This window comes from Alligator mississippiensis, chromosome 6, assembly GCF_030867095.1.
Source record: "Alligator mississippiensis isolate rAllMis1 chromosome 6, rAllMis1, whole genome shotgun sequence".
In the NCBI taxonomy this organism is placed as follows: domain Eukaryota; kingdom Metazoa; phylum Chordata; order Crocodylia; family Alligatoridae; genus Alligator; species Alligator mississippiensis.
The window spans coordinates 96,140,457-96,164,782 of NC_081829.1; the positions used below are offsets into that span (position 1 = coordinate 96,140,457).

At 43.0% G+C, this 24,326-nt stretch overlaps 1 protein-coding gene across 3 annotated transcripts in view; it reads left to right on the forward strand.

Moving 5' to 3' along the window:
• Window positions 1-24,326, forward strand: part of SORCS1 (sortilin related VPS10 domain containing receptor 1) — a 425,694-nt gene that overhangs the window by 188,727 nt on the left and 212,641 nt on the right. For all 3 annotated transcript variants that reach the window (XM_059730193.1, XM_059730192.1, XM_059730191.1), the window contains exon 3: window positions 3,107-3,206. In XM_059730193.1, the coding sequence (XP_059586176.1) occupies window positions 3,107-3,206 (100 nt within the window). The remainder of the gene's footprint in view (window positions 1-3,106; window positions 3,207-24,326) is intronic.

The window sequence follows — 24,326 nt, forward strand, 5'->3', positions numbered from 1 at the left end:
CGGGAGAGTTTTAAAAAATAGCTGGTAATTTGAGTGCAAGATTATTACGTGCAATAGATTCAAAACATCTGTTCAGCGGTGGTGTGGTGGTGGCGGTATTTTTTTTTTTTAATATCCTCCTAATAAACTTTATGAGCCAAATTCTTCTCAAAGTTATCCCAATGCCAGGCTACTGAAATCAATAACAGGGGTGTGGTTATGGGGAACACTTCATTAATCAACACGCATATTCTTCAACTATGGGCCGAATTCTACCCTTGTGTATCTTATACCTTTTAAACTTTATGGACAGTCTAAATTTAATGAAGAGCCGAACCTGGCTTTGTGCGCAATACAGTAGCAATAACCATAAAAACAAATGCACATCCTGATGAGGGGGAAGTCATTTTGAGAGGTGTACAGTGAAAGAAATGAGAGCTAGAATTCCTGGACTGTGTTGTATTCTACTTCTTGTGCCCTTCTCGCTATAGCATTGAAGCATCTTCCAAATCTTCAGACATAAAAGTGATGTCTTCTATTATCTTTTCCAGACTAGACAGAATAGTTTAGTTAGCTTGTGTCTGTGTGTAAGAGAGAGAGGTAGGATATTAGAGAGAGAAGGCAATAGAGATGTTTTTAGTATTTATTTCTTGACACCATAGGCTGCATCCACACATGGTATGGATGTGATCCCTGGGGACAACTAGCGGCGGTGCATCTGGACATGGTTACAGCGTCATAGTCACATTTACCTATTTCTAGGAATGAATGACAGTTTGGACCCTGCTCTTGTCTAGGAGGATGATGCTATTGAAGGGATGTCTTTTGCCAGTCCCATCAGAGTCACTGGCCGTGTCTATACAAGCGGCGGATTGCGCAGTTGTTACTGTCCAGTCATTTAGTACTTGCATAAGCAAGTACGTGTGTAATGAAGTACTAAATGACTGCACAGCAAGTGGTGTTACTGTGCAGTAGAGTCCCTGCATGGGTTTTTTTTCAGATGCTACTGCGCCGTAGCTCATTACTGTTGTGAAGTAGCATCACAGCATGGTTAGTGCCTGCCAACACTACTGTGCGGTAGCAACGAGCTATTGTGTAGTAGCTCATTGCTACCGAACAGTAGCGTCTTGTGTAGATGCACCTGTTAACTACTAAAATGACCTTGAACTGAATTCTGTATCCGGTGAAGGACCCTTGCAGGGAGTGGGACATCAGTGCAAATTGGTCATTGAGATCTGGGCTGCTAAGCAGAAAAGAAAATTAATTTGTATTTTTCTGGGCATGAGATTTAGAGCTGGTCAGAATGCTTCCCCCAGAAAATGCTGTTTAAATCAAACCAAATTGTGTTGCAGAGATATATTGTTTTCAGTAATAACAGGAAGGGAAGGACATCCGTGGTTGCAGCCTAGTGAGGAAGCGATTGACTTAAGACATCCAGGGTCAAGCCTTTTTTCCTGGCTCTGCTTCACAGCAGAGGTCCTCATTCTGGATCACTGAGTAAGGCAGAGCACACACTTGGGCCTGAGTCTCTTGCATCCCAGGTTAATGTCCTAACTACTAGGATGTCCCTATCCCTACCTCCATCTCCCCATTTTGAGACACATGTCAAGTTAATCAACTAGCTGAAAAAATTGAACATTGGGCACTCTACATGTGCATTAACATGCCATAGTTACTGCAATTAAGTTTAATACCTGTAATAACAGGTACTACCCTTTAATAACAGGTACTAACTGAATGCTCAGTAACTGGCACCACTGTTCAGCAGCACCAGTACATACCTTTTTAATTCCATTAATGCACAGGGGCTAATTTGGCTTTTGCCATGATGCGCTAATGTCTAGTCGAATTAGTTTACTGCGCATTTAGCAACTCAGATAGATGCAACTATTTTGACACGATTCCTTTTGATTTCTTTTCCTCCCCCTTTTCACAGAAACAGTTTAAAAGATTTTGGTTTTGTCCAATTGCAAAACAAAGTGTCTCATCTCAGAAGCTGTCGTGAGACGGAATATTTTCAGTTCTCAGATTAATTCCTTGACATGAGCTGTTAAAAACAAATCTGAAGATAGTGGATGCCTGTGGTTGGGCCTGAGAACAACAGAATAGGGATCAATCAGCGGCAAAAGGAAGCGGCGGTTTTTATTTGATACATTAAGGACAAGATTTGTGCGTTTTTTTTTTTTAAAGGGAACACGCTCTACTTGTAAACGGTGACTTTTGTCCAGAAAGATGTTGCGTTCTTCTGCAATTTATGGCCACAAACAATGCAAAGCTAAGCTCAGTTATCTACCACATTTATCTAGAGACTAGAAGATTATTCCGTTAAAACGGGATCCGTGTAATATCTGGCACCTTTGCTAATAATGCATCTCGATTGTTATCCAGTGTCGATATGGAGGCCTTGGCAAAATTATCCAGCCGTAAATGTTTACTTTCCTTTTCCCTCCTTAAGATGGGTAGCAGATGTCTCTGTTGGCAATGTTGGTATCAGAGGTACTCACAAAGAAGCACATCTGTGTGCGCGCTCAGTGGAGACTGGTAAAGCGAAGCTAAACCACGTGTGACCATGTAGTCTAATGGCCCATGAAACAAGCCCATGTGAACTATACCACTCCTGCTGTTGGGTTTTTACAAAGGACATGAGCAGATTTCCTTCTGAGAACGCCATTCATCTTGACTGAACAAACTGGCTGAACAGCAGTACTTGGGCTATGTCTGGAAAGGATGCAGTATCTTATCTTAACACAAACTGAGACTGCGTTTGGAGTATATAATGAAGTGATAACTTCAGCCCCTTGGTGCCTCTTATTTGGCATTTGCGTCAGTCTTTATCATCTTCTCCTGTATCTAGAATTTGATGTTTCGTATTGTACGTGTTTATTTTAAAGTGCACTGGGAAGACACTGTTTTAATTTTTCCTAATCCAATTTAAATGCAAATGATAAGCACTCACATGATGCTGTGTGTACATAATTAAGCATCATTATATACTACATGAATCATTCAAAAAGCTCCAGAGAACCATTCCACTATGTAAAACATGCCTTGTGTTGAAAAGCAGCCAAGAGACTTGTGCCTTTGTGATTAAGTGTTTGTACTTATTAAATCTCTCTTTGAATTACAGGTCAACAGATTACGGGACAACATACGAGAAGCTGAATGATAAGGTTGGCCTGAAGACTATTCTGAGCTACCTGTATGTGTGCCCAACGAACAAACGCAAGGTAAGTGGTAATGTATTTGGCACGTCATTTTTTACTATGTGACTTTGTTCTAGGTCAGACTTTGCCCATTTCTTAAGAAACTATTACGGCTAATGCAAATATGAGGGGCCAAACAGGTGTAAACAGATGTTGATTGATTAAGGTAGAAGCCACTCTGGTAGCATCTGAGGATTTGCTTCTATGAACTTGTTCAAAGAAGAGATGGCTGTTAAATGGATGGACATAAAAGGTATTGAGCGTATGATCATTTTCCTACTTTCTGGCTGGGGTTGATTCTGTTGTTTGGAAAGGGAAAGACTCATTAAAATGTTAGAAATGTGTCTGTGGAGGCCAGATTGCATATAAGATTATTTGTCTTTTAAGTGCTCCCAATAGCAAACTGAACAGGATTTGACAAAATCCAGCTGAGAAAATGCCTTCCAAAGCCCGGAAGGTTTTAATCATGCAGGGACCCCGCTGAGTAACAATTTACCAAGAATTTCTAATGCCGGTGCTTTTGTAAAGGCGGATGATGTCTTTTTTTTTGCATTCCATTTTCTGACCAGGTCTCTTATGGAAGTATGGGTAGGAAGGATTATTAGCAACTATTCATTGGAAATATTGATGTAGATTGTCTTGCATGGTCCCATGCTTGGAAGCATTCTTGAATAGAAACTCCACATCAGAGGTATGTGAAGCAGGCCCTATTCAATTCAGATTCAGGCCGAATCAGGGACAGTGATTCGATTTGTTGATTTGATTCGGCTAAATCCGAATCTGAAGATTCGATGGTGATTCATACATAGACACAGCTTTAAATGTTTTTTCTACATACCTCGAGGTGCCAGCATGACTTGTGAACATTGCAATGCTGGGGCATGTGGGGCATCCCACAGGAGTGCGGGGGGGCCCTCCACGTGCTCGGTGGCGAACCCAGAAGTGGATCGGAAGTTGCCAGTTTCACCCAAATGTGCCAAATAGTTTCACTGGGGTACATTGGGGGGGGGGGGGGCTATGTTTCAATTTTGTCTTTTATGAGAGGTGATTTCAACATGCAATGCTTGTACCCACCAAACTAGATACCAACTTCTTGATTTCTGATTTTGTGGATATTCAAGCATACCATACAATGTTGAACAGCAACCTCAGGAGAGATTAAGGGGAGCCAGTTTGCAATACCTTCGTACCTTGATGGCTAAGGCTCTTGTTGATGCTGTCCTATGTTGAATGGGAACTTAAAAGTTTTTATGAGATGGAAGGCAAGAGGGAGAGAAGGACTGTAATGGATCAGATGTTCATCTGGAAGGTAGGAAGCCTGTTTTCCAGTCCCTGCTTCCATTAATGTTTAGCCATAGAAAGATGAACAGGAAGATGTGAGAGCATCTCAGACCAGAATACCTGAGAGCTTGGTGGTCAGCACGTTCTCTGGAGAGGCGGGTGTGAATTCTTTCATAAAGAAGGGAAAAGTGAACTAGGTTTTCCATAGCCTTGATATTTTTTCTAATCCCTAAATTGCAACACAATAAGAGGAGGAACTGATGTCATTCTTACATGTTCTTACATGTGCCTAAAGCTAAAAAATTGGAGGCAAATGAAAATATTTGGCATTTTTCCTTCAATGAAAAAAAAATGCACCTTTTACTTTGATCCAAACTGATTTTTTTTCCCTTGAGATGTTTCATTTAAGTTGCTGAACCACGGGAAAAAACCAACCATAATTAATAATTTACAGGGCCCTAAGTCTCCCTGGTATCATTTACCCCATTTGGAATCAGCTCATGCCAATCTGTGCAATGCCTACCTCAGACTTTATGCTCTTTGAGGTGAGCAAAGCTGTATGCAACGCAGTATCAAGCATGTCAGTTTGTGCTCTAGCAGACTTGATTGAGTCTGCGCCGATGCACTGGATTTCCAGCGAGTCAGAGCAGACTCGCCGCATGTGACATGAGATATTTTACTGAAAGCTCATCACCTTCAGATCTATTAGTGAAGACCTTCTGGTTTGGAGGTAGAAGGACTACAGTTTGCTGCCATTGTGAATGCTTGTTGAAACATAACTACTTCATAAAAGATAAATGCAAGGTACTCCACCTGGGGAGGAGGAATCCCCAGCACACCTACAGGTTGGGGGATGACCTCCTCAGCAGCTCAGAGGCTGAGAGGGACCCTGGAGTCATAGTTGACTCCAAGATGAACATGAGCCGGCAGTGCACCGAGGCCATCAACAAGGCCAATCGCACCTTGTCGTGCATTAGCAGATGCATGACCAACAGATCGAGGGAGGTGATGCTCCCCCTCTATGCAGCGCTAGTTGGGCCTCAGTTAGAGTACTGTGCCCAGTTTTGGGTGCCGCACTTCAAGAGGGACACGGAGGATCTGGAAAGGGTTCAGATGAGGGACACGTGCATGATTAGTGGTCTCTGTGAAAGACCCTATGAGGAGAGGTTGAGAGATCTGGATTTCTTCAGTCTATAGAAAAGATGGCTGAGGTGTGACCTCGTGGCCGCCTATAAATTTATCAGGGGAGGACAGCAGGAGCAGGTTGCAGTTTTCCAGATCACCCCAGGGAGTAACTAGGAATAATGGGTGCAAACTAGTGGAGAGTAGATTTAGGTTAGACATTAGGAAGAAATTTTTCACAGTAAGGGTGGCCAGAGTCTGGAATGGGCTTCTAAGAGATGTGGTGCTGTCACCTAACTTGGAGGTCTTCAAGAGGAGGCTTGACAATCACCTGGCTGGGGTCGTCTGACCTCGGTCCTCTTTCCTGCCAGGGGCAGGGGCCGGACACGATGATCCACTGGGTTCCTTCCGACTCTACAATCTATGAATGTCTCAAATTTGCAACCTTAGGGTGCATCTACACATGCACGTTACTGTGGAGTAAACTAATTAGCCCCTCAGTAAAGCATCACCATCTACACATGTGCCAGTTTTAGGGAGCAGTAAACTAATTAACTCTGCTTTAAGATGGTACTGTCCCTGACGGTGGAGTCATTACGTGAGGTCAAACACACATGTGGATGGGGACCACAGGTGTAAATTGTGCCTGGTCACCCCATCCACCTGGGGACAGACTCCTGCCTCACCTTCATGACCCAGCCAGCCCCTCCACCACCCACTGCTGCCACTGAGAGCCCGGGACTGACCCCCTACATCCCCTGCCACCCCAGGGCTGCTCCGTACCAGGTCAAAGTGCTGTCCTGGGCACACGTACAGACGCTATGCACGGCATCAGTTGTCTCTAGCTGAAATTGCCCCAGAGTTTGTTGCTTCGCCTTAATTTCACATGTAGATGCACACCCTCAGAGTGATACTTAATGTATACTAAAGTGCTCGAACATGCATTTGCTCGTTTTAAATGTACTTGGTAGGTGTTACGTTGAATGTGTGATCCCATCTACAAAGCCACTGCTCCAGGCTCCCTTTGGAAAATGCTAGCTCTTAGTTTTGACTGGGTTTTTTGGCAACAGAAAAGCAATAGAGATGTTCTTCTGTTGCAAAGACCTCAGGAAGACCGCAAGAGGGCAGAATGCATTTAACACTATTGGATTCTTATTTGAAATCTTTATCTTGTGAGTCATGTTTGCACACCTAGTAGTGCTAACATTGTGAGACAACCTGCGGCACCGTTGAGAGGATCTCAAGACACCCCAGGGTGTTGCTGCACCCTGGCTGAGAATCACCGCTCTAGGCTGACCTGGTCTCATGGTCTCTGAGCCATTTGTGTGCATAAAATCCTCTGGAAAGAGAAGGAAAAGCTGCAGCACATCAGGGTAAAAGAATAACTTTAAAGTTATAGGATTGGCTTTTCAAATGCTAGCTTCAAAATGAGGCCAAATCCTAGCTGTAATATATGTGCTTATGTCTACAAGGCCATGATCCAGGAAGCAAATGCTTAACAATTAAGCATATTAATAGGTTCATCATCTAAGCTTGCAGCAGGGAGAGCATTTTAAACCTTTGCAGTATTTTCACATTGAAAACATTTTCACAGTGAAACACATGCACTTGAACCACGCACCTAGTTTTATCATTTCACGTGGAATGGAAACTCGCTTTAAATTTACTTCTGTGGGAGAAAATATCGAATCTTCAGATTCAGATTTGGCCGAATCGAATCAGGAACAGCGATCCGAATCAACAAATCAAATCACTCTCCCTGATTTGAGCCAAATCCAAATCCGAATCGAATAGGACTTGCTTCATACACACGTACTACATAGCCTTAGTTTTCCACTATCATCGTTGAGTCCCCTACAACAGCAAGTTTACATACACATAGGCTCTGGTGAGTGAGTTGAGCGTATCTATTACTGCTGAGTGAACAGTGCAAATATTTTTTTCCATGCAACGTTTTAAAGCAGTCCTCTGTCTTCACTCTCGGCTTCTCATATTCTGTGCGGCACAAATATTTCTGTAGCAGGCTGTCACAGAATGTGAGTTGTGAGCCTGTAGCCTTGCCCAGTCATTTAAAGCAAATTTTAAAATATGTGTTTGTGGGCATTTATACAAGAAACCTGGTTATGGCATTGAGGCAGCACAGTAGATGAAGCAGGTGCTTCTGAAGCACAGGTTTAAGCCCCATTCTTGCTTTAAAAAAGGATTGAAATACTTGTTTAAACATCTGTGAGGAGTCGCACCGAAGCTGAAGTTAACCAAGAGCCTTGCTGACTCCGTGCCAATTATTGTTCTTATTATCTAATCACGGAACAAAATATACCCCTGCATGTAGTCTCAAAGACTCACTCTTCTGCAGTGTAACTGGTTTCGTAAACTGTAGAATACATTTAATTAGATTCATTTGAATAACGAATCAATTTTGTCCACAAAAGCTTAGAGAGCAGGATGCATCAAGCAAATGATTTGCTGTGATTTTTGTTGTGCTTATTTCTATCTAGAATATATGTTAATGAGGTTATAAATACATACAGCAAGATTTGCAGAGCTCCTTGCTGCCTCTGAATGCTCCTTACTGTCTGCGAATGCCAGTTGTCTTTTTAAAGCTTTCAAACTCCAGTTCTTGCATCTCATCCTGCTCAACCAAAGTAATTCTTGTAACCAGACATCCCAGGCAGATTTTTTTTTATTGGAAATAAAGATGAGAACAAAGACGGTCATTATTTACAGTTTAAACTGTTGATCAGTCACCATTGTGTCTTACTTCTATGAATTACGGCATCTTCCTTTGGATCGATCTGAAATAATAGAAAACCATAATCCAATAATATAGTCTGGTATAAAGCTTGAATATAAGAGCTGTGGGAAACCTGCTTATGGGTAATATCTCTCATCTTGCTGAAATACCATATCACCTGGCCCTGTGATTGATGACTTGAGCCAGGGGAAAAGAAATCTGAGCGCGTGGATTCTGCCAAAGAAAGCGAGGTCGCTTGGTTATTTGTCAACAAGTCTCCAGAAGAGAGAATCCCCGATGTGCAATAAATCCCTCGCCTTGTTTGTGTCAACAGTGGTTTATTTGTTACATGTGTACAGTCTGTTGCGGGGAAAATACAGTGATGTAGCAGGTGCCTGGGAGGAGTGGGAGTGTTTGGGAATAACACGACGATGGGTTTAAAAAAAAAAAAAAAAATTAATCTAGGTTGACATCTCAAATCCCATCCGGAGTTTATTTGCATTTGACTTCACCGAAAATAAGTTGCACGGGGTTTTTACTATGGAAGGCTTCCAAGTCACACTTACCTTTTAGCATGACGTGGAAAATCACGGAGAAATGGAAACGAAATGGGAGGGGGCACAGTTTACAGTTGGTTAGAGAGAGAATTTCTTTGACTCTTAAAAGAGCTGCTGGCTAATTTAGACACTGTATCCTTGTAAAATGCACACTGTGTTCTTTGCAAGGAGCCAGTTCTGCAGCACATTTGTTCTTTGTACTTTCAGAAACCCTTGTATCTGTGTATCTCCAGTTAATTAATAAAGCTCTGGTTGATAGTATCTGCCAGTCCTTTCATGCTAATAATAGTGCTGCAGCATCTCATCAGATATTGATTATTTCCTGTGGGTTTGAATTTTTGGTTTTCTCCTCCTCTATTTAAAAAACAATTTTTTTTGCATTTGTTTTTGTTTTTAGGCCTGTATCTGAAAGTGTGCTTTTCTTCTTCTGAATGTGTGGATTTAAATTGCTGCACCATACAATGTCTTTCTCTCTACAGATGAATGGATTACAGATGCTTTCCACTTCTTTTATATTTAGCAGGCATGATTAACACCTTTATCATTGCATGTTACTTACTGCCCTGGTGTGTGTGCATTTCCAAGATAAGGGGCATTTATTGTGAATATAATTGCATGGGTTTCTATGCTGGCTAGATGCATAACTACTTCTGATTCATTCCTGTTAACTAGATGAGTTTTAAATGAGCGAGAATGAAAGCAGTGTGGCCCATTTTTCTGTTCTTTCTAGCCTGCAGAGTTAATCAAGGCAGGCTGAGATTAACTCTTACTGGAGTGGGTGGGCACTTCAGTGCTGCATTGTGAGCCAGGGAGGAGTTAAATGTTTGCACAGTGCAAATGTGATATGGGTTTGCTATTTGTGCAGGTGAAATGCCTATGTGGGATAAAGGACCAACAGAAAGTCCAAGGCCTTAATGCTTTGTACTGGCTCTGCAGCCAGGTGAATGTCACCCCCAGGAAATATTTTTAAATAAGTGATCATGGCATCTGGGCTGCTCCGTGTGCCAATGCTAATTATTCAGATTAATATTTTCCATCTTTACTCTCTGTCTTTATTTTTTTCCCCCCTGTCTTTCTCTCTCCTTTCCTTCCTACCACCCACCCACAGGGAAACCCCAGCCTGAGCCAAGAGCTATTTCGTATGTTGGCAGAGAAGGGTACGGTGCTGGAGAAATTCCTTGAATACAGACTTGTGTCACGTTAGCCTCAGATGGTAAATCACTGGAAGCAGCTTGGGGGGGAGCAGCTGCCTAGAGTGATAAGCAATCACCAGAGAGGGTATAGAGGGGGTTAGCTGCATTAGTCTGGGATCAGACAGAAGGCAGGGCCAGGTGGCACCTTATTTCAGGAAATCATGAGCTTTCATAGGCAGCAGCTTGCTTTGTCAGGTACTATGAATGGATTAAGTCCTACACCAGAAGGTGAATCTCTGTAGCCCTGCTCCTGGCTTAATAGACTCTGTTTTAGAGGGAGGCTGCAAGGTTTTGACTCCTGGTTGGCTAAACCTTTTGCGGGGGGAGGGGGGGAAGGAAGCATACGCTGGCTCCTAATAAAAACTTTCTACCATGCAGCTGCTCCTCCTCATCTAGACCTCTTCTGCAGCTACAGCAGCCTGAATCTTCTGTCCAGACAGCCTCTGCTGGACTCCTTCATCCCCTGCTACTGGTAGATGTGGAAACATTGAATGATAAAATCATAGAAAATGAGGGCTGGAGGGGACCTCAGGAGGTCACATTTAGTCCAACCCCCTGCTCAGAGCAGGACCAGCCCCAACTACATCATCCCAGCCAGGGCTTTGTCTACCTAGGTCTTAAAAACCTCCAAGGACGGAGACTCCACCACCTCTCTGGGTAACTTGTTCCACTGCTTTCCTACAGTGAGAAAGTTTTTCCTAATATCCAACCTCAACTTCCCTTGCTGCAGCTTAAGCCCATTGCTTCTTGCCCTGTCACCTGCCCCTCTGAGAACAGCCCTGCTCCATCCTCTTTGCAAACCCCCTGCAGGGAGCTGAAGGCTGCTATAAATCCCCCTCTATCTTCTCTTCTGCAGACTAAATCAGCCCAATTTCCTCCCCTGCCATGTGCTCCAGCTCCACCCCCAATCATTTTATCTCTCATTTGGACTCTCATCAATCAATCAATATACTCAAAGCCTTTATCACCATCACCCAGCCTGGAGCCCTGTGCTCATTAACCTTTTCCTATGGTTGAGGCATTGCTCTTTGGGCCCAGAGGTCTGCTTAAGCAGGTAACTCTCAGCAGGTGACTGGAAGTCTTGCCAGAAAAGCAGAGGGCACTAGTCCCCAAATGCTATCAGTTCCAATACATATTTCAGCACACTGGAGAACTGAATGAAGATGCTGGGCTGGCTTTGTATCTGGTATAAAACACTATATTTCTACTGTTTCCAGCTGGGCTCCATCCTCTTACAACACCTGTGGGTTTATATCAAAGACTCAAACCATGAATGGCTTACTGGAAGAAATTCCTTATGATAAATTAAAAATGATATCATTGACTGAACCCACAATTCTTACTTGTGCTATAACTACACTGAGTTCAAAACTCATGTTTCCATCCATATACCAGCCACCCCCCCACAGTGCAAGGATGGGCTCAATTTACATTTCAGAAGTTAAATCTCTCTCTTTTTTTGCTCATCAAGTAGATTTTGCAGACAGATGCCATTTGATAGCGAGCTTTTAAAGCCTGAGAGATTTTCTTGGTGCAAACCGGGCCTGTGCAAGTTGAAAGCATTTATGAGAGCAAGGGTGACATTCAGGTTTCAGCACCTTTTAACTTTAGAAAGGTGTATTGTGTGTTTTCGTTCTGATACGCAGCTGTTACAAATCAGTGTAGCTCAGTGAAGACAATGGGGCTTTATTAAGGGATGCCAACTGTGCACTTGAGTCTGCTGTTTGTAATCTTTATCTTTTGGGTAGAAAACCAATAGCATGCATGCACTTGCCAAGGAAGTTGATCCACTTTCTATCAAAGTGTCAGGAGGATGCCAGCCACCTCTTGAAGTGATTATTTATTTATTTATTTATTTATTTTGTTTCTGAAGAGTGGCTTAAATGCTGAACTCTTCAATTTATGCCTACCACATTCAGTAACATTGGTAGCAGCCACATGAAAGAGTCTATCAGCACTGTTGCACATCCCTAGTCTACAGAGACCTGATTTTTTATCATAAAGTGGGTTTATGGCTCATTTTTTATTCCACCATCTCTCTTCTAGGCTGGTCAAGAGACTTTTGCAAGGCACACACCTTTGCATTAGCTACCTGGACTAGTATCAGTCTGTAGGTTTCATAAAGACCTCTAAGGAGTTATCATATGTTACACTCAGCTTGGTCTACCCGTAGCAGAGTGTCCTGGGTTAAAAAGCATTAGCATCCTTCATAGGTACTTGAAGCGGGACAATAGATGTGTAATGTCTGTAGGACCCTGGGACAAAAGGCTTTCTTTCCAAAGAAATGCAACATTATTAGTTTACAGCCATAATGAGTTCCCTCATCTGCAGTTCCTAGCCAGTGAAAAAAGTCATGAGTCAGGTACTTACAAGCCCAGAAGATTAATTAAAATTATGACAGGGGGGTTATTTTTATTTGCCGTCAAGTGTTGTGGCCATTAGGCTGTACTGGGATCATGAGGTCAGAAGAGATGTCACGGTTCATATAGTCACGTTTTACAGCTTTTCTCTGCAATCACGAGGACTAGAAACTTGCTTTTTCTTTCAGTGAAGCCTAACAGTCTCATAGGGTCCCTTAACTGCAGGAGCTGGGACTCAAAGAAAACCCCCAAACCATCAAATTATCACACGGCTCTCCGTGAAATGCTAATATTTGGCAGCACTGTCGTGGCTGTTGTATCACAGATTGAGAGGGCATCTCGAGAGAGAAATGCATGATCTCACAGGTGACTGGGAGGGGGGACACAGGGGGGCACATGCCCCCCACCCAAGATTGGCCCTCGACGTGGCACTGCTCAGAATAGGGTGGGTTTTTTGCTGTGCAGGCCGGCAGTGTGTTGGGGGGGAGGGAGGCAATAAGCCATGGCACAGAAGTATAGGAGTGGATATGGGGCTTTTGGCCCACCCTTGGGTCCATCCACAAATTGAGCCCCTTCCCAATTTGGCACCTGTCACCCCTGCATGATCTGCTGTAGAGCATAAGCAAAGGAGTCAGTTCTTCCTATAAAACCTTTGTGAATCAGCGTAGAAGGTGGGGACCTGCAATGCATTTTGTCACAGGGTTATAACTACTTACCTCTTGGGCAGTGTGGATGTAACTTAGTACTGAGACCTACATGTCTAAAGGACAGTGTATGCATGTGCTACAAGTTCTGTCTGGAAGCACATGGAGTTCAGGAGAAAAAGGGACACAGCAGGTGAACAGAAATATGGGGATAACAAATAAAAACATCCGAGAGGTTCTTCTTCATTATGTCTCCAATCCAACCTTTCTTTATGGTCTGTTCCCAATATTCTGCATAGGCCACTGCTTCTGGTGTTGGTGTTGCCAGATCCTGTGGGGTGCATTGTGATCTTGTGGGGGGCATTGTGGTGCTACAGGGCATCTCAGGAGATGATCTGTGGTTCTCTTCTGCTGACAAGCACATTGGTCCGTTGTGTAGAGGCCCCATGATTTCATGAGAAAGTTGCATCTGTCGAGACCCACTCTCAATCTGTACAGGCTCCGCTGTGTGTACTGTTTGTAGTTGAAGCCGGATGCTAGCTCCTCACTGGGGGCAATTCCTCACTGGCTCCATCCAATGGCTTTGTCACCTAGTTTCTCCTATTTGAGTGGTGAAGGGTGATGAATGAATAGGATTTGAAAGTGTGTCTGAAGGCTAAGAAGAACCCGACTTGGAGGCTGGCATTCAGGCCACATGAAAATTACTGACAAATACAGAATGACACATGTATATTGGATAACCAGTGAGAAGCTGTTGTGGGACCAGTCTGGATTCATAGAACAAGGGGCTCTCTCTGCTTGTTGAGGAAAGGACATGACAAGACATGCAAAGAAAGTTTTCATCTTAGTGCTGACATTTTAGAAGAACCGTTTATCGTACTAGAGAGGCAGAAAGATGTTTTCTGGGACTGGAGGGAAAGGTGGGGGGAAAAGTCTCAAAAGTGTCCAGAATTGCACAGAGCAAGAGGCCCCATGGCTGAAAACTTCTGCAAAAAACCCCAAAACACCTGGATCACAATGTTTCCCAGCATTTTCAGTTTCCTCCAAATTGTTTTTATGTCTCTTCTAAGCCTGATTCCTCCCTTGCTACCTTTTTCCTACTGGTGCCAAAATAGAAAAGCAAAGATTTAAGAGGGACATAAAAATTGTTTGGAGCATCCGCGAGAATGTTAATGGTACCACGGGCTGGAGAACAGGGAAGGAGGATTGGGGCATGCGTTTTCTTCTTTGCTAGCCTTCAGGGTAGCAAAGCTGGTAAGCGGGCTCCAACTGACACGTGGTATTCATATTTAAGGATAAGCTTCCTTAAGGGAGAGCGAGAAAACTAGGTACTGTAGATCTTAAAGATGATTTCTACAGTGAGGAAAGCACTGCTGTTACTGACTGAAGAGAGCTGATGAAATCTTGGAGAGGTGCATTGCATAGTAATGGAAGGCTGAGTCCTAATTTATAATGATGGGCCCAGTGTGCACCCTTCTCGATTTGAATCTATCAGAGAACTGCAGCAGAAAATCCTTTCAAAGCAACAGTACTTCAGGGGCAAGCTGTCTGAGTGGAGAAAGATCTATGTAGGGAGTGATGACCCCTAGGTAGCAGTGATTGTTAACATAGTGTTGAACAGAGCTCAGTATTTACCTCGTTAACCAGGGGTATTAGCAGGCATTCATTTCTAGCAGTGGAAATTTCTGGGGAATTTCTACTGGTAGAAATTTTTCTGGAAGAGGGAGCAGTACAGGTATTCTATCCTGCAGCCGCCTCCGCTGTTCTGCTGCCCTATGTCTTCCCTACGTGGACTGATCCTAGTCTGGGGAAAGCATTTGGGAGTAGCAGCTGATCCACTTCTCTTGGTTCATGAGGGAAGTAGAGGAACAGGGGAAGACTCTTGGTGTCTTCCCCAGACCTGGGTCATCCTGATCTAGGGGAGCATTGCGCCCTGCTTCCTCCCCTCCTGATCTTATTTTAAAGGTCCAGTGCACTGTGATCATCCCATTCACCGTTCTCTAGACTAAAACATGTTTTCTGCAGGAGAGGTTTGACAAATACCTATCCTTTCTTAGTTTCTAACAGAAGAATGGAGATTCTCATGGTAAAAGTCAAATGCCTGTATGTGGTCCCGGTGAGTCCCAGATATGGTCTTCACATTGTTGCTATAAATTACAGTGATTCAGGCCCTTAGACTGTCTATTCTGCAGCTCTGTTTTGCCCTTGGAATTCAGCTAGAACAGGTGTTGTTGATGTGCTGCAAAGTCAAGTCAGTTAAATAAATTATCTGACAAGAAATATTTTACTTGCCAAGAGCTGCATTACATGTTGAGCTGTGGAATAATGGACTTTTTGCAGTTGATAGCTGAAAAAAAAACGTGTTTTGGGCTGAATGGACATGTTTCATTTAGCTCAACATGAAATTTGTGTGTTCAGATTATTCAATTCTTTTCACTCTTTCTCTATCTTGAACTCAATTTTTGGTCAGGTTTGAAAGGAAAATGTCATTTTGAAATGCAAAATTAAAACATTTTATTTTGGATTGTTTCTAAATTCTTTTTTACATCTTGTTTTTTGGCTGAAACTATTAGCTAAATTCTACCCAGATTTGTGAATTAGTTCAGTTTCCCACCAAACTGCATTATTTTTAGGCAAAGGACTGTTATTTGCCAAAGGTAATTTGCTAAGCTTCTACGTGGGTGTTGAAATCTCATTGAAATCAGTGAACACAGCGATGATTCTTAAAGTTAAGCATACATTTAGTCACTTTGCCTGAACATTTTAGTACACAGGGTGAAGTTACATGTTACACTTAGAACGTGCTAAGTCTGTGGGATGTTAAACAGTGTTAAAGTTAGAACGCGCTATGAGCAGTTGCACGTTAGGGGTTAATACCATTTCTTGCCTGCATGGCTCTGACTTGCAACTAGAGGGCTGGTGAGTAGGGGCGTGGCTAGGAGTCTGGGCACCTAGGCTGTATCCTGCGGGGAGGAGAGGGGGAGAAGCAGTGCATACTGGGATGCTGGAAGATTGCAGAGCCAAGTTTCCAATTACAGAAAGCGCTGTGCAGTACTTTTCAGTGCCACGTGGTAGTTAGCATCCTGCTGGGGAGCACCACTCTTCAAGAAAATATATTCTAACACTATTTAATTGTCTAGTGGAGAAAGGTCCATGGATATATGTCCTTGAAATAGGGTTTTAAGTTCAGAAGTGGGCCCACAGTGGTCCGTTGTATAATCTAGGACATTAGGAATATACGGTGCTATGGGTGCAGTTTGTGACTGCATCATTCCCCTCTTCTGTGATATGGGCAAGTGACTTCTCTTTGCAAAAAGGGATTAACATTGTATTCATGTTTCTGAAAGCTCTTTGAGATCAATAGATTAAAAAGCACTACAGAGAAGCTGAATGGTGATCTGATTTTGCTACTATGTCCTTGGTAGTGTTGCTTGCTGGATTAAACCAAAGATTTCACTTTCCAGGAATGTCAAACAACCACTTCTCACAGATAAGTAGGGTCTAATCCAAAATGTATTGGCTTGATGAGGCTCTTCCCAGTAATTTGAATGGGCTTTTAGAATAGGTCCAAAATCAATTGAAAATGTATGTAGACCCCCACCCCCTTACTATCATCTTCAGTGGGAATTTGATCAGGGCCCATACGAATAAATAAAGTGCCAGCTAAGAATGAGTCAAAAATACCATATTTTCTTGCATACAACACCCCCCCCAAAACAAAACAAAACAAAACAAACAAACAACCAAAACAGCTGCTGGGAATTGGATTGTGCATTATGTCCAAGAAATATGTCAAGAATCATTTCTGCTGATTTACCAGGCGGAAGCAAAAGTCAGATCTGCATTGGACTCACAGGGAGCAGAAAAATGGCCAGGCTCAGCCCCCTTCCTGCTGCTACTCAGTTGCTCACTAGAAGGAAAGTTGTCTTCTTTTTGGGAAAGCAGAATGGAGAAAAAAAGATTCAGATTTGATTCTGGGATGTGTTTTACGTGAGAAAATAGGGTATTTTAGAAAGGCATTTATAAATGGAGATTCTTCTCAACAAGGTGGTTCATTTCCCCAGTTCTTCCTCAGTGTCTAAATAATGTCCAGGTCTGCTCACAGCACAAGCCAGTGGTAAATCAATGAAAGGTGCTTCCTTGTTCTTCTTCAAATATCTCCGTTGCTGTGATGCCTAACCAAACACTTGACAGGAGTTACGCTGGTGTTTCAACGAGACCGTTGCCAATCCTGCAGGCCCGTGTTCTTATTGCTTCTACGAAATCACCTCGCTGTTTCCATCTTTCAATTCTTGTCCCATGCTGAGACTGAACTCATGGGACAAGAGACATGAGATTGTGAACTCATGGGACAAGGGGCTGCCTTTTTGTTTTGTTTGTACAGCACCTTGTACAGGGATGTCCTGGATCCATGACTATCATGCCTAGATACTGCAGGAAATACTATTGCTAATAATTAATACCAACTAGCCCAGCATAGAAAATTTAGGAAACATCAGATCCCTGGGTTATTTGGCCACTGCACTCATGTAAAGGAGGCAGACCTGATAAAGACGCCTTCTGTAATTTAATTTTTGCCTTCTCTGAAATCACAAACAAGTATAAGTGATCCTTGAGGCAACCAAATGATACCTATAAGGAAAAAAAGAAATCAGTCTCTGGATTTATATTTAATAGGATTTTTTTTTTTTACCTCCTGGCCCTGCAGTCATTAATAAACTTCATCTTTACAACCAGTTGTGAGATAAGGAAGTATTGTAATCCCTAGAGGGGAAGTAAGGCACAGGATAAGTTAAACATCTCATTTAAGGTCATACCATTCAGTGGCAGGACCAGAACCTAGTTCTCAAAGTAGTTAATTTCCCCAAATCTTCTGTAGGGTCCAAATAATGGGTCCAAATAGGGGTCTTAGCAGGAATCCTATCCAGTAGTCTACTGTTTCTCCACACCTGCTTCATTCCTGGAAAGCTGGGCCACTTCTTTTTCCTTCAATCCTTCCAAATCACACTTCTTAAACATCCCGTAGTCAAATGCCAAAATCACATGTGAGCCACATGCCTCATTTTTCTTATGGTAAAATGGTTTACATCACAAATAGAGATCTCTGGAACAGAAGAGGTATTTGTACTAATAAAAGGAAGACCATGGCAATGTTTTGGATCTCTTCCTAAAAAATACAAATTCACATCCACCCTTTTCAATGACTTGCTCATTGCAGTTTGCATTCTCAACCTTGAAGGGCTGAAAACTATGGCCCAAATATTGTTCCTCATTAAAGCGTGTTGTTTAACCAAGACTGCTTTGTAATTTCTCCACCAGGAAAGCTCTTCCATCCTTCCAAGGTACCAGACCTTTCTTTTGCGCTCCCATTGCAAGTGTCTTCCTGACATTTACAAACTCCCACAGGAGGACTCAGTCAATTACCACCAAAGACACCCATTGTTCCAAGTACGCTGACCTTTACCCTTGGGCACCAATTAAAATCTATTGCTTTTTACTCCTACAGCGCTTTCTGTAATTGGAACCTTGGCTCTGCGCCAGGTATAACTTGTAGGTTTTTCTCCCTTTATTACTGAAACAGCAATAAAGATGACGAAGTGTAAATTGCAATATATTTTTTTTTCGGAGGGAAAACAACATAATTTTTAATGAAGATTTTTAATTAAACAAATCTTTTTGCTTGTCAGCAGGAGCATATAAAACCCCAAGGAAAAGAATGTGCCACATTTTGCACGTCAGTGTGGCTCACTTTCTTTCTTCCTTTATTTTTTTCTTCTCTCCCCCTTCTTTTTTCTGCTAACATGCCCCAGTTACTCAGCAATACAGATTTGCTGGTAATTGCAGGGCATAATATGCTTCAGGCTTTGAAGTGACTAAGGTGTTGTAGTGTTAGGGTTGGGGGAGAATTGTGTTAGGGTCATGTACCTGCAAGGTTTCTTAGGACCTTGTGGCCATGTAGGGAGTCTAGTTGGGAGAGGAAAGGAGAAAAAATAGTAGGAGCACTCTGTGCCAGAGGATCATGGGAAAGTAAGGCTAGAAGAAATCACAGGAGGTCATCTGGTCCAGCCTCCTCCCAATTCCAGATTAGTAATCGCTGCCAAACCATCCTTCTTTATAATAGTCTTCATCTTCTTTCTTTGTATATGCTTTGAAAGAGTTAACAGCATTAACGTTTAAAGTATGATCATTTTCATTAACACCTGGAAGGATAAATGGGATATTTCACACCAGTTTCAGAGTCTCAGCAAACTCAGGCAAATGTTGGGTGTTTCAGCTCTGCTACTCCTTTTTTGGGAAGGCAGTCTTAGAGCTTCATTACTGCAGGAGTTAAAACCCTCATTCTGATTTACTCATTTCAAAAGCCACTCAAATCTCATCTCATGCCTGAAGCTGGCAAAGCTGAATTGGTTGCAGCACCAGTGAGGAATGCTTTGGTACAACTCCTTGCTAGACACGAAGTCCTAATATTGTTCTGTGTTTTCTGTTCCTCTTTTTACCAGGTTATACTCATTCTTGTACTTAAGTTGGTGAAATGCTGGGAAGTTTTCTGACAGAGTTTAGAAGTTCATGTCTTTGGAAGGCATCCCTAGAGCTCTCTTGGCCTCTGTAGTTGGTCAACATTTCCCCACTCAGCACTGTTTTACAGAGCAAAGTTGGGGTTTGACCATTTTTGAGAAATATAGTATAATGCGACACATAATAAAACACAAAAAAAATCTTATTTTGATCCAAAAATTCCAACTGCTGGGGAAAAGATGCCTTTGCAATGTTTTGGAAGGGTAGGTGTGCTCCTGTTGAAGTGACCTTGTGGCCTGTATAGTCCATTTCCATGCACAGATGAATGATTCACTGCAGTGGGGGAATGGGGGAACATAATGCTTCTTCTCCCAAGGTCCACAGAGCATCCTGGCTTTCAGCCCAGGTCTCTTCATACATTAGGCTAGGTTCTAGGTGGTTTGTACCTCACTACCATTCCTCATTGATATCTGAAGATTATGGAGAATGATATGGTCCTGGGGCCGATCTTGGGTGGGGTGGGGGATGCACTGGTGCACTTGTAGCCCCCTTTGATTCCTGGTCCACCCAAAGTACTGCAGTGGTAGTAGCATTTCTAGTCAGGCAGTGCTGAGGGAGTTGATTGACTTCAACGGTTCATTGTAATCTACCTAATTCCTTCTAACCTCTTCATTCCACAGGTGTTAATGGCCTTTATTTTTTTAATCATCTTGACATTCCACCATTCAAGCTATCCTTTGTTCTGCAGTTTTGCTGCCTGCCCGCTGCTCCTGAATCTCCTATCTCACAGCCCTGCAGGTTGTTTTGAACTCACTCCAATGAAGTTATATTTGTTTTTGCTTCAATCTTAAACTGAATAATGCGGCCGTAGGCCCCCAGCAAAGCTTCTTGTTTCTTTTTAACAGAAGAAAAATGCATGCTGAGTTATACGATGATGCACCTCTCCATCTGCACCCCTGTTTTCAAAAGTCTGGATCTGCCCATGTGTGGTGCTGATTTTATTTTATTCTTAATCAGGGGGCTGCCTTCATAGTCATTCATGGTTTAGAAACCCCAGTCCAGATTCTCACATTTAGGCACCTTTACACTGGTGCTGGAGGGACGAAGAACACGAATATTTACTCCAATATTGATGTCCTATTTTGCAACCAGGTGGTCTTAGTGAAAATAATGATCAGACTTCACTTAAATACTCTTTTTGCTAATGTCAAACTAGCCTAGAAACAGAGAAAGGCACCTAGCTTACTGTTGGTGAGTGGACTTATTAAGCCTTGCTAGACACTATTTCATATGCCTAGGCAGAAAAAAAAAACCAAAACGTATACATGCACATCCACAAAGATTATTGGAAGGTTTGAAATTTCCCTAGAGGGTAACTGAAACCCCCCACAAGTTTCCTTTTTATCTGGGAAGAGTGAAGTAAAAGATTGTGAGTTAGCAGGCATTCCTCAGGGATCAAGGCAACCCTTCCACCATCTGAGGCCAGCAGAAGCCAGGTAGGTTTGCATGATAAAAAGGGACAGTTTATCATCTGTGCAATCATGTGCTTTGATATTACAAATTCAAAGCAAGGCCAGTTGATTATTAAATTCCTTTCATGTGGAAGAAAACCCCGGACTCGCCAGAGAGCATCCTGAAATATTGAGATTTTCCTTTACAAGTGAAAGGAATGGAAACGCCCCCCTCCCTCCCCGCTCCTCTTCATTTGGATATATTCTTTAAAAAACCTTTGTAGTAGGTGGTAGGAATAGGCTAGAAAACTGTTTCTAATTAATGTTCATTGAATTCCCAAATGGTTAAAATGTCTGGTCCTGTGATATGCCATACAGCACTGTTGGCAGTGAGAGGGGAAGGTGCTCAAAAGACTGGCAGTTACCCTGGAGATAGGCACGGGACATGAGTTGAGAGGGCAAAGGTGTCTTCCTCCTCCTGGGGGCATCACCAGATGTTGGTTTTCCCTTCATCATGAGGACTACCCTAATTTGTCCTAAGCTCCCTATGCCCCAAGGGGCTGGTATGTTGGTTTGCACACACCAGATATTCCTATGGTGTTGGTTTGCAAATGCTCACCGCAATACCTTTTCTACTCAAAGTGAGACAGAGATGGAGCTGAGTTAAGGAGTCGGTATTAGAGGCTGGTGCCTCACTTGAAATGAGCTCCAGAGCTTGGGTTTGATAAGTAAAGCTTATTGGTGCTGCTGGAGTGAAAATCATGTAGCAACGTCTTCTCTCTGTTCTTTACGGCCATGCTAGCATGCCCCGACCCCAAGGGAATTCAAGATGCCTCTCTGATAATAGGGACTAACTCCAGCCTTTTCAAAGTACCGGTCCAGTATTTTGTAAGCAAAAGACAGTGGACCGCTGTTTAACTACACCAAAGATGCACACCCTGTGTTCGCTGGCATATAGGAAGGTTATGGATGCTGTTGAGAGGAGTGGCGATGCACCCATCAGAACAACTGTGTATGAAGGCAGGACTGCTTTGGTGGTGCTCATGAGAAGTGAAAGCCAGCTGCTCACCACCAGGGCTTGTCTGAATGAGGGCAATAGCAAAAGATTGGCCATGATCAAGAAGCCATGTGGAGGAGGGTTACCTAAAGAGGTACTGGTCCTTAGTGGTGTTGTGACAATACCTGAGAAGGCTTGTAATCAAGTATCTATGCTGGTAGTCAGTGAGACCACCAAGGATAAAGCCTGGGAAAACGATGGCTGATCCTTTTGAAGCTGATATGGTCATAAGGCCCCAGGATGGGACTCAGATAACCAAAATAGACCTTGAAAGATTTGGTTTTGGATGATTCGCTGGTGCCTCCAGAGTGGAAGAATCAGCTGAGGCAGAAACTTCGTAAGACATTTGGGATATTCTCACTGCAAGAATTAGACATAGGATGCACTAAAAATGTAGAGCTTAGCATCCGGCTTTTTAATTCTTGGCCTGTTAGAGAACGTTCCCAAAGGATCGCTCTTTGAGAGCTGGAAGATGTGCAGGGCTATTTGCAAGAACTAATGGGCAATGGTATCATTACAGAGTCCCGGAGCAGTTGTCATTGTCTGTAAAAAGAGTGGGGAAAATTTGGATGTGTATAGACTGTTGTACCCTGAATAACCATACTCTAGCAGACACCATACTCAAGGTGCAAGATGTGTTAGATTGGTTGCTTGGGAGTCCGTGGTTTGTTGCACTGGACCTAAGAAGTGGTTAGTACCAGTTTCCACTGGGATCTGAAGACAAGGTGAAAATGGCCTTTACCTGCCACCTACTTTGCTACCAGTTTGAGCACATGCCCCAAGGGACATTGGGAACACCCACCACATTCCAGCACCTTATGGAGAAAGTGGTGGGTGATGTGAATTTCCTGCAAGTTCTGGTTTATCTTAATGACTTAATGTGTGTGTGAAGTACATGAGGAGAAGCTGCTAAAAGTGTTAGACAAGCTACAAGTCTGCAGATTAAAACGGGTCATTGATAAATGCCAATTCTGTTGGACCTGAATGAAGTATGTAGGTCACCTTGTGCCCCAGGAAGGAGTTAGTACAGATCCAATGGACGTGCAGGAATATACCACGTGGCTATGTCCCATAACCTATAAAGAGCTGAAGAGTTTTGGGGGGTTCAGTGGCTATTACCGCTAGTTTGTAAAGAACTATTCTATAATTCTAATCACATCCTATGATCCCTGCTGACTTCCTGCCCCTGGGGCAGGGGGCTGGACTCAGTGATCCTCCAGGGTCCCTTCCAGCCCTAATGTCTATGAAATCTGAAGTCTATGAAACCTATGAAATTGCTAACCCTGTGAATGACCTTACTCAAGAATACCAAATTGGTAAGAATAAGAAGAAGAGTAAGAAAGGGGTCAAGGAGAAGGCTTCACAAGTACCAAACCAAAACCATTACAATCCATTGGAGCCTTTTGGGCCCCAATGGGACAGCAAGTATGAAAAGGCCTTTCAGGATATTGTGGATTATTTAACTTGTATCCCTGTCTTGGCCTTTGTTGATGCCAACTTGGAAGAACTTTGAGCAGTCCTTTATCAAGTCAGTAATGGATGAAAAAGTAAAAAACTCTTTTCTGTGTGGCGGACTTACTGAAACAGTCTGGCTTGGTAGTGGTGGAGCAGCACCCCAGCAATGGTGGGGTAAGGGAAACCTTGGGTTAAGAGCTTCACCAGCTCTACTGACAACACTGTGGGACTAACTGAGAAGTCTGAACCTATTGACTGTGCTGAACTTAATAGTGAGTTAAGGTGGGCTACAGATACTTAAAGTCCCACCTGCCTTTCTCCTATTAATGAAGCACTGTCATAGTTTGATATTGCCTGCGTGTGGAGAAGTTTGTTCATGTTGGAGCACCCAGGCAGAAATTATTTTCCCAGGTTTCTGGGTGGGGGCTCCAGCCAAGATAATCAATTTGTGCAAAATCCTTAAGGTGAACTCGGCCCTTGTTGCTGCCGTCTGGTGCCTGGCAGACGGGGTATACCAGGAAAACGCTTTAGAGGCAGAACCAACCTGTTGTGCAGTTCTTTAATGAGAGATGGCGTGAAGGCCAACAGCATGTTTTCTCTAGCTGTCAGCACATACTATGGTGCATCTATCATGTGGATCGGTGTAATAATCTTTTCTGAAAACACCCACGTAAGGGGAAATATGTGCATTTTGTAGGCAGAAGTTGGAAGTGAATATGGCATAAGTTAAAGTCGTAGCTATGATCAACTATTTCTATATTCACTTTCCTCCCC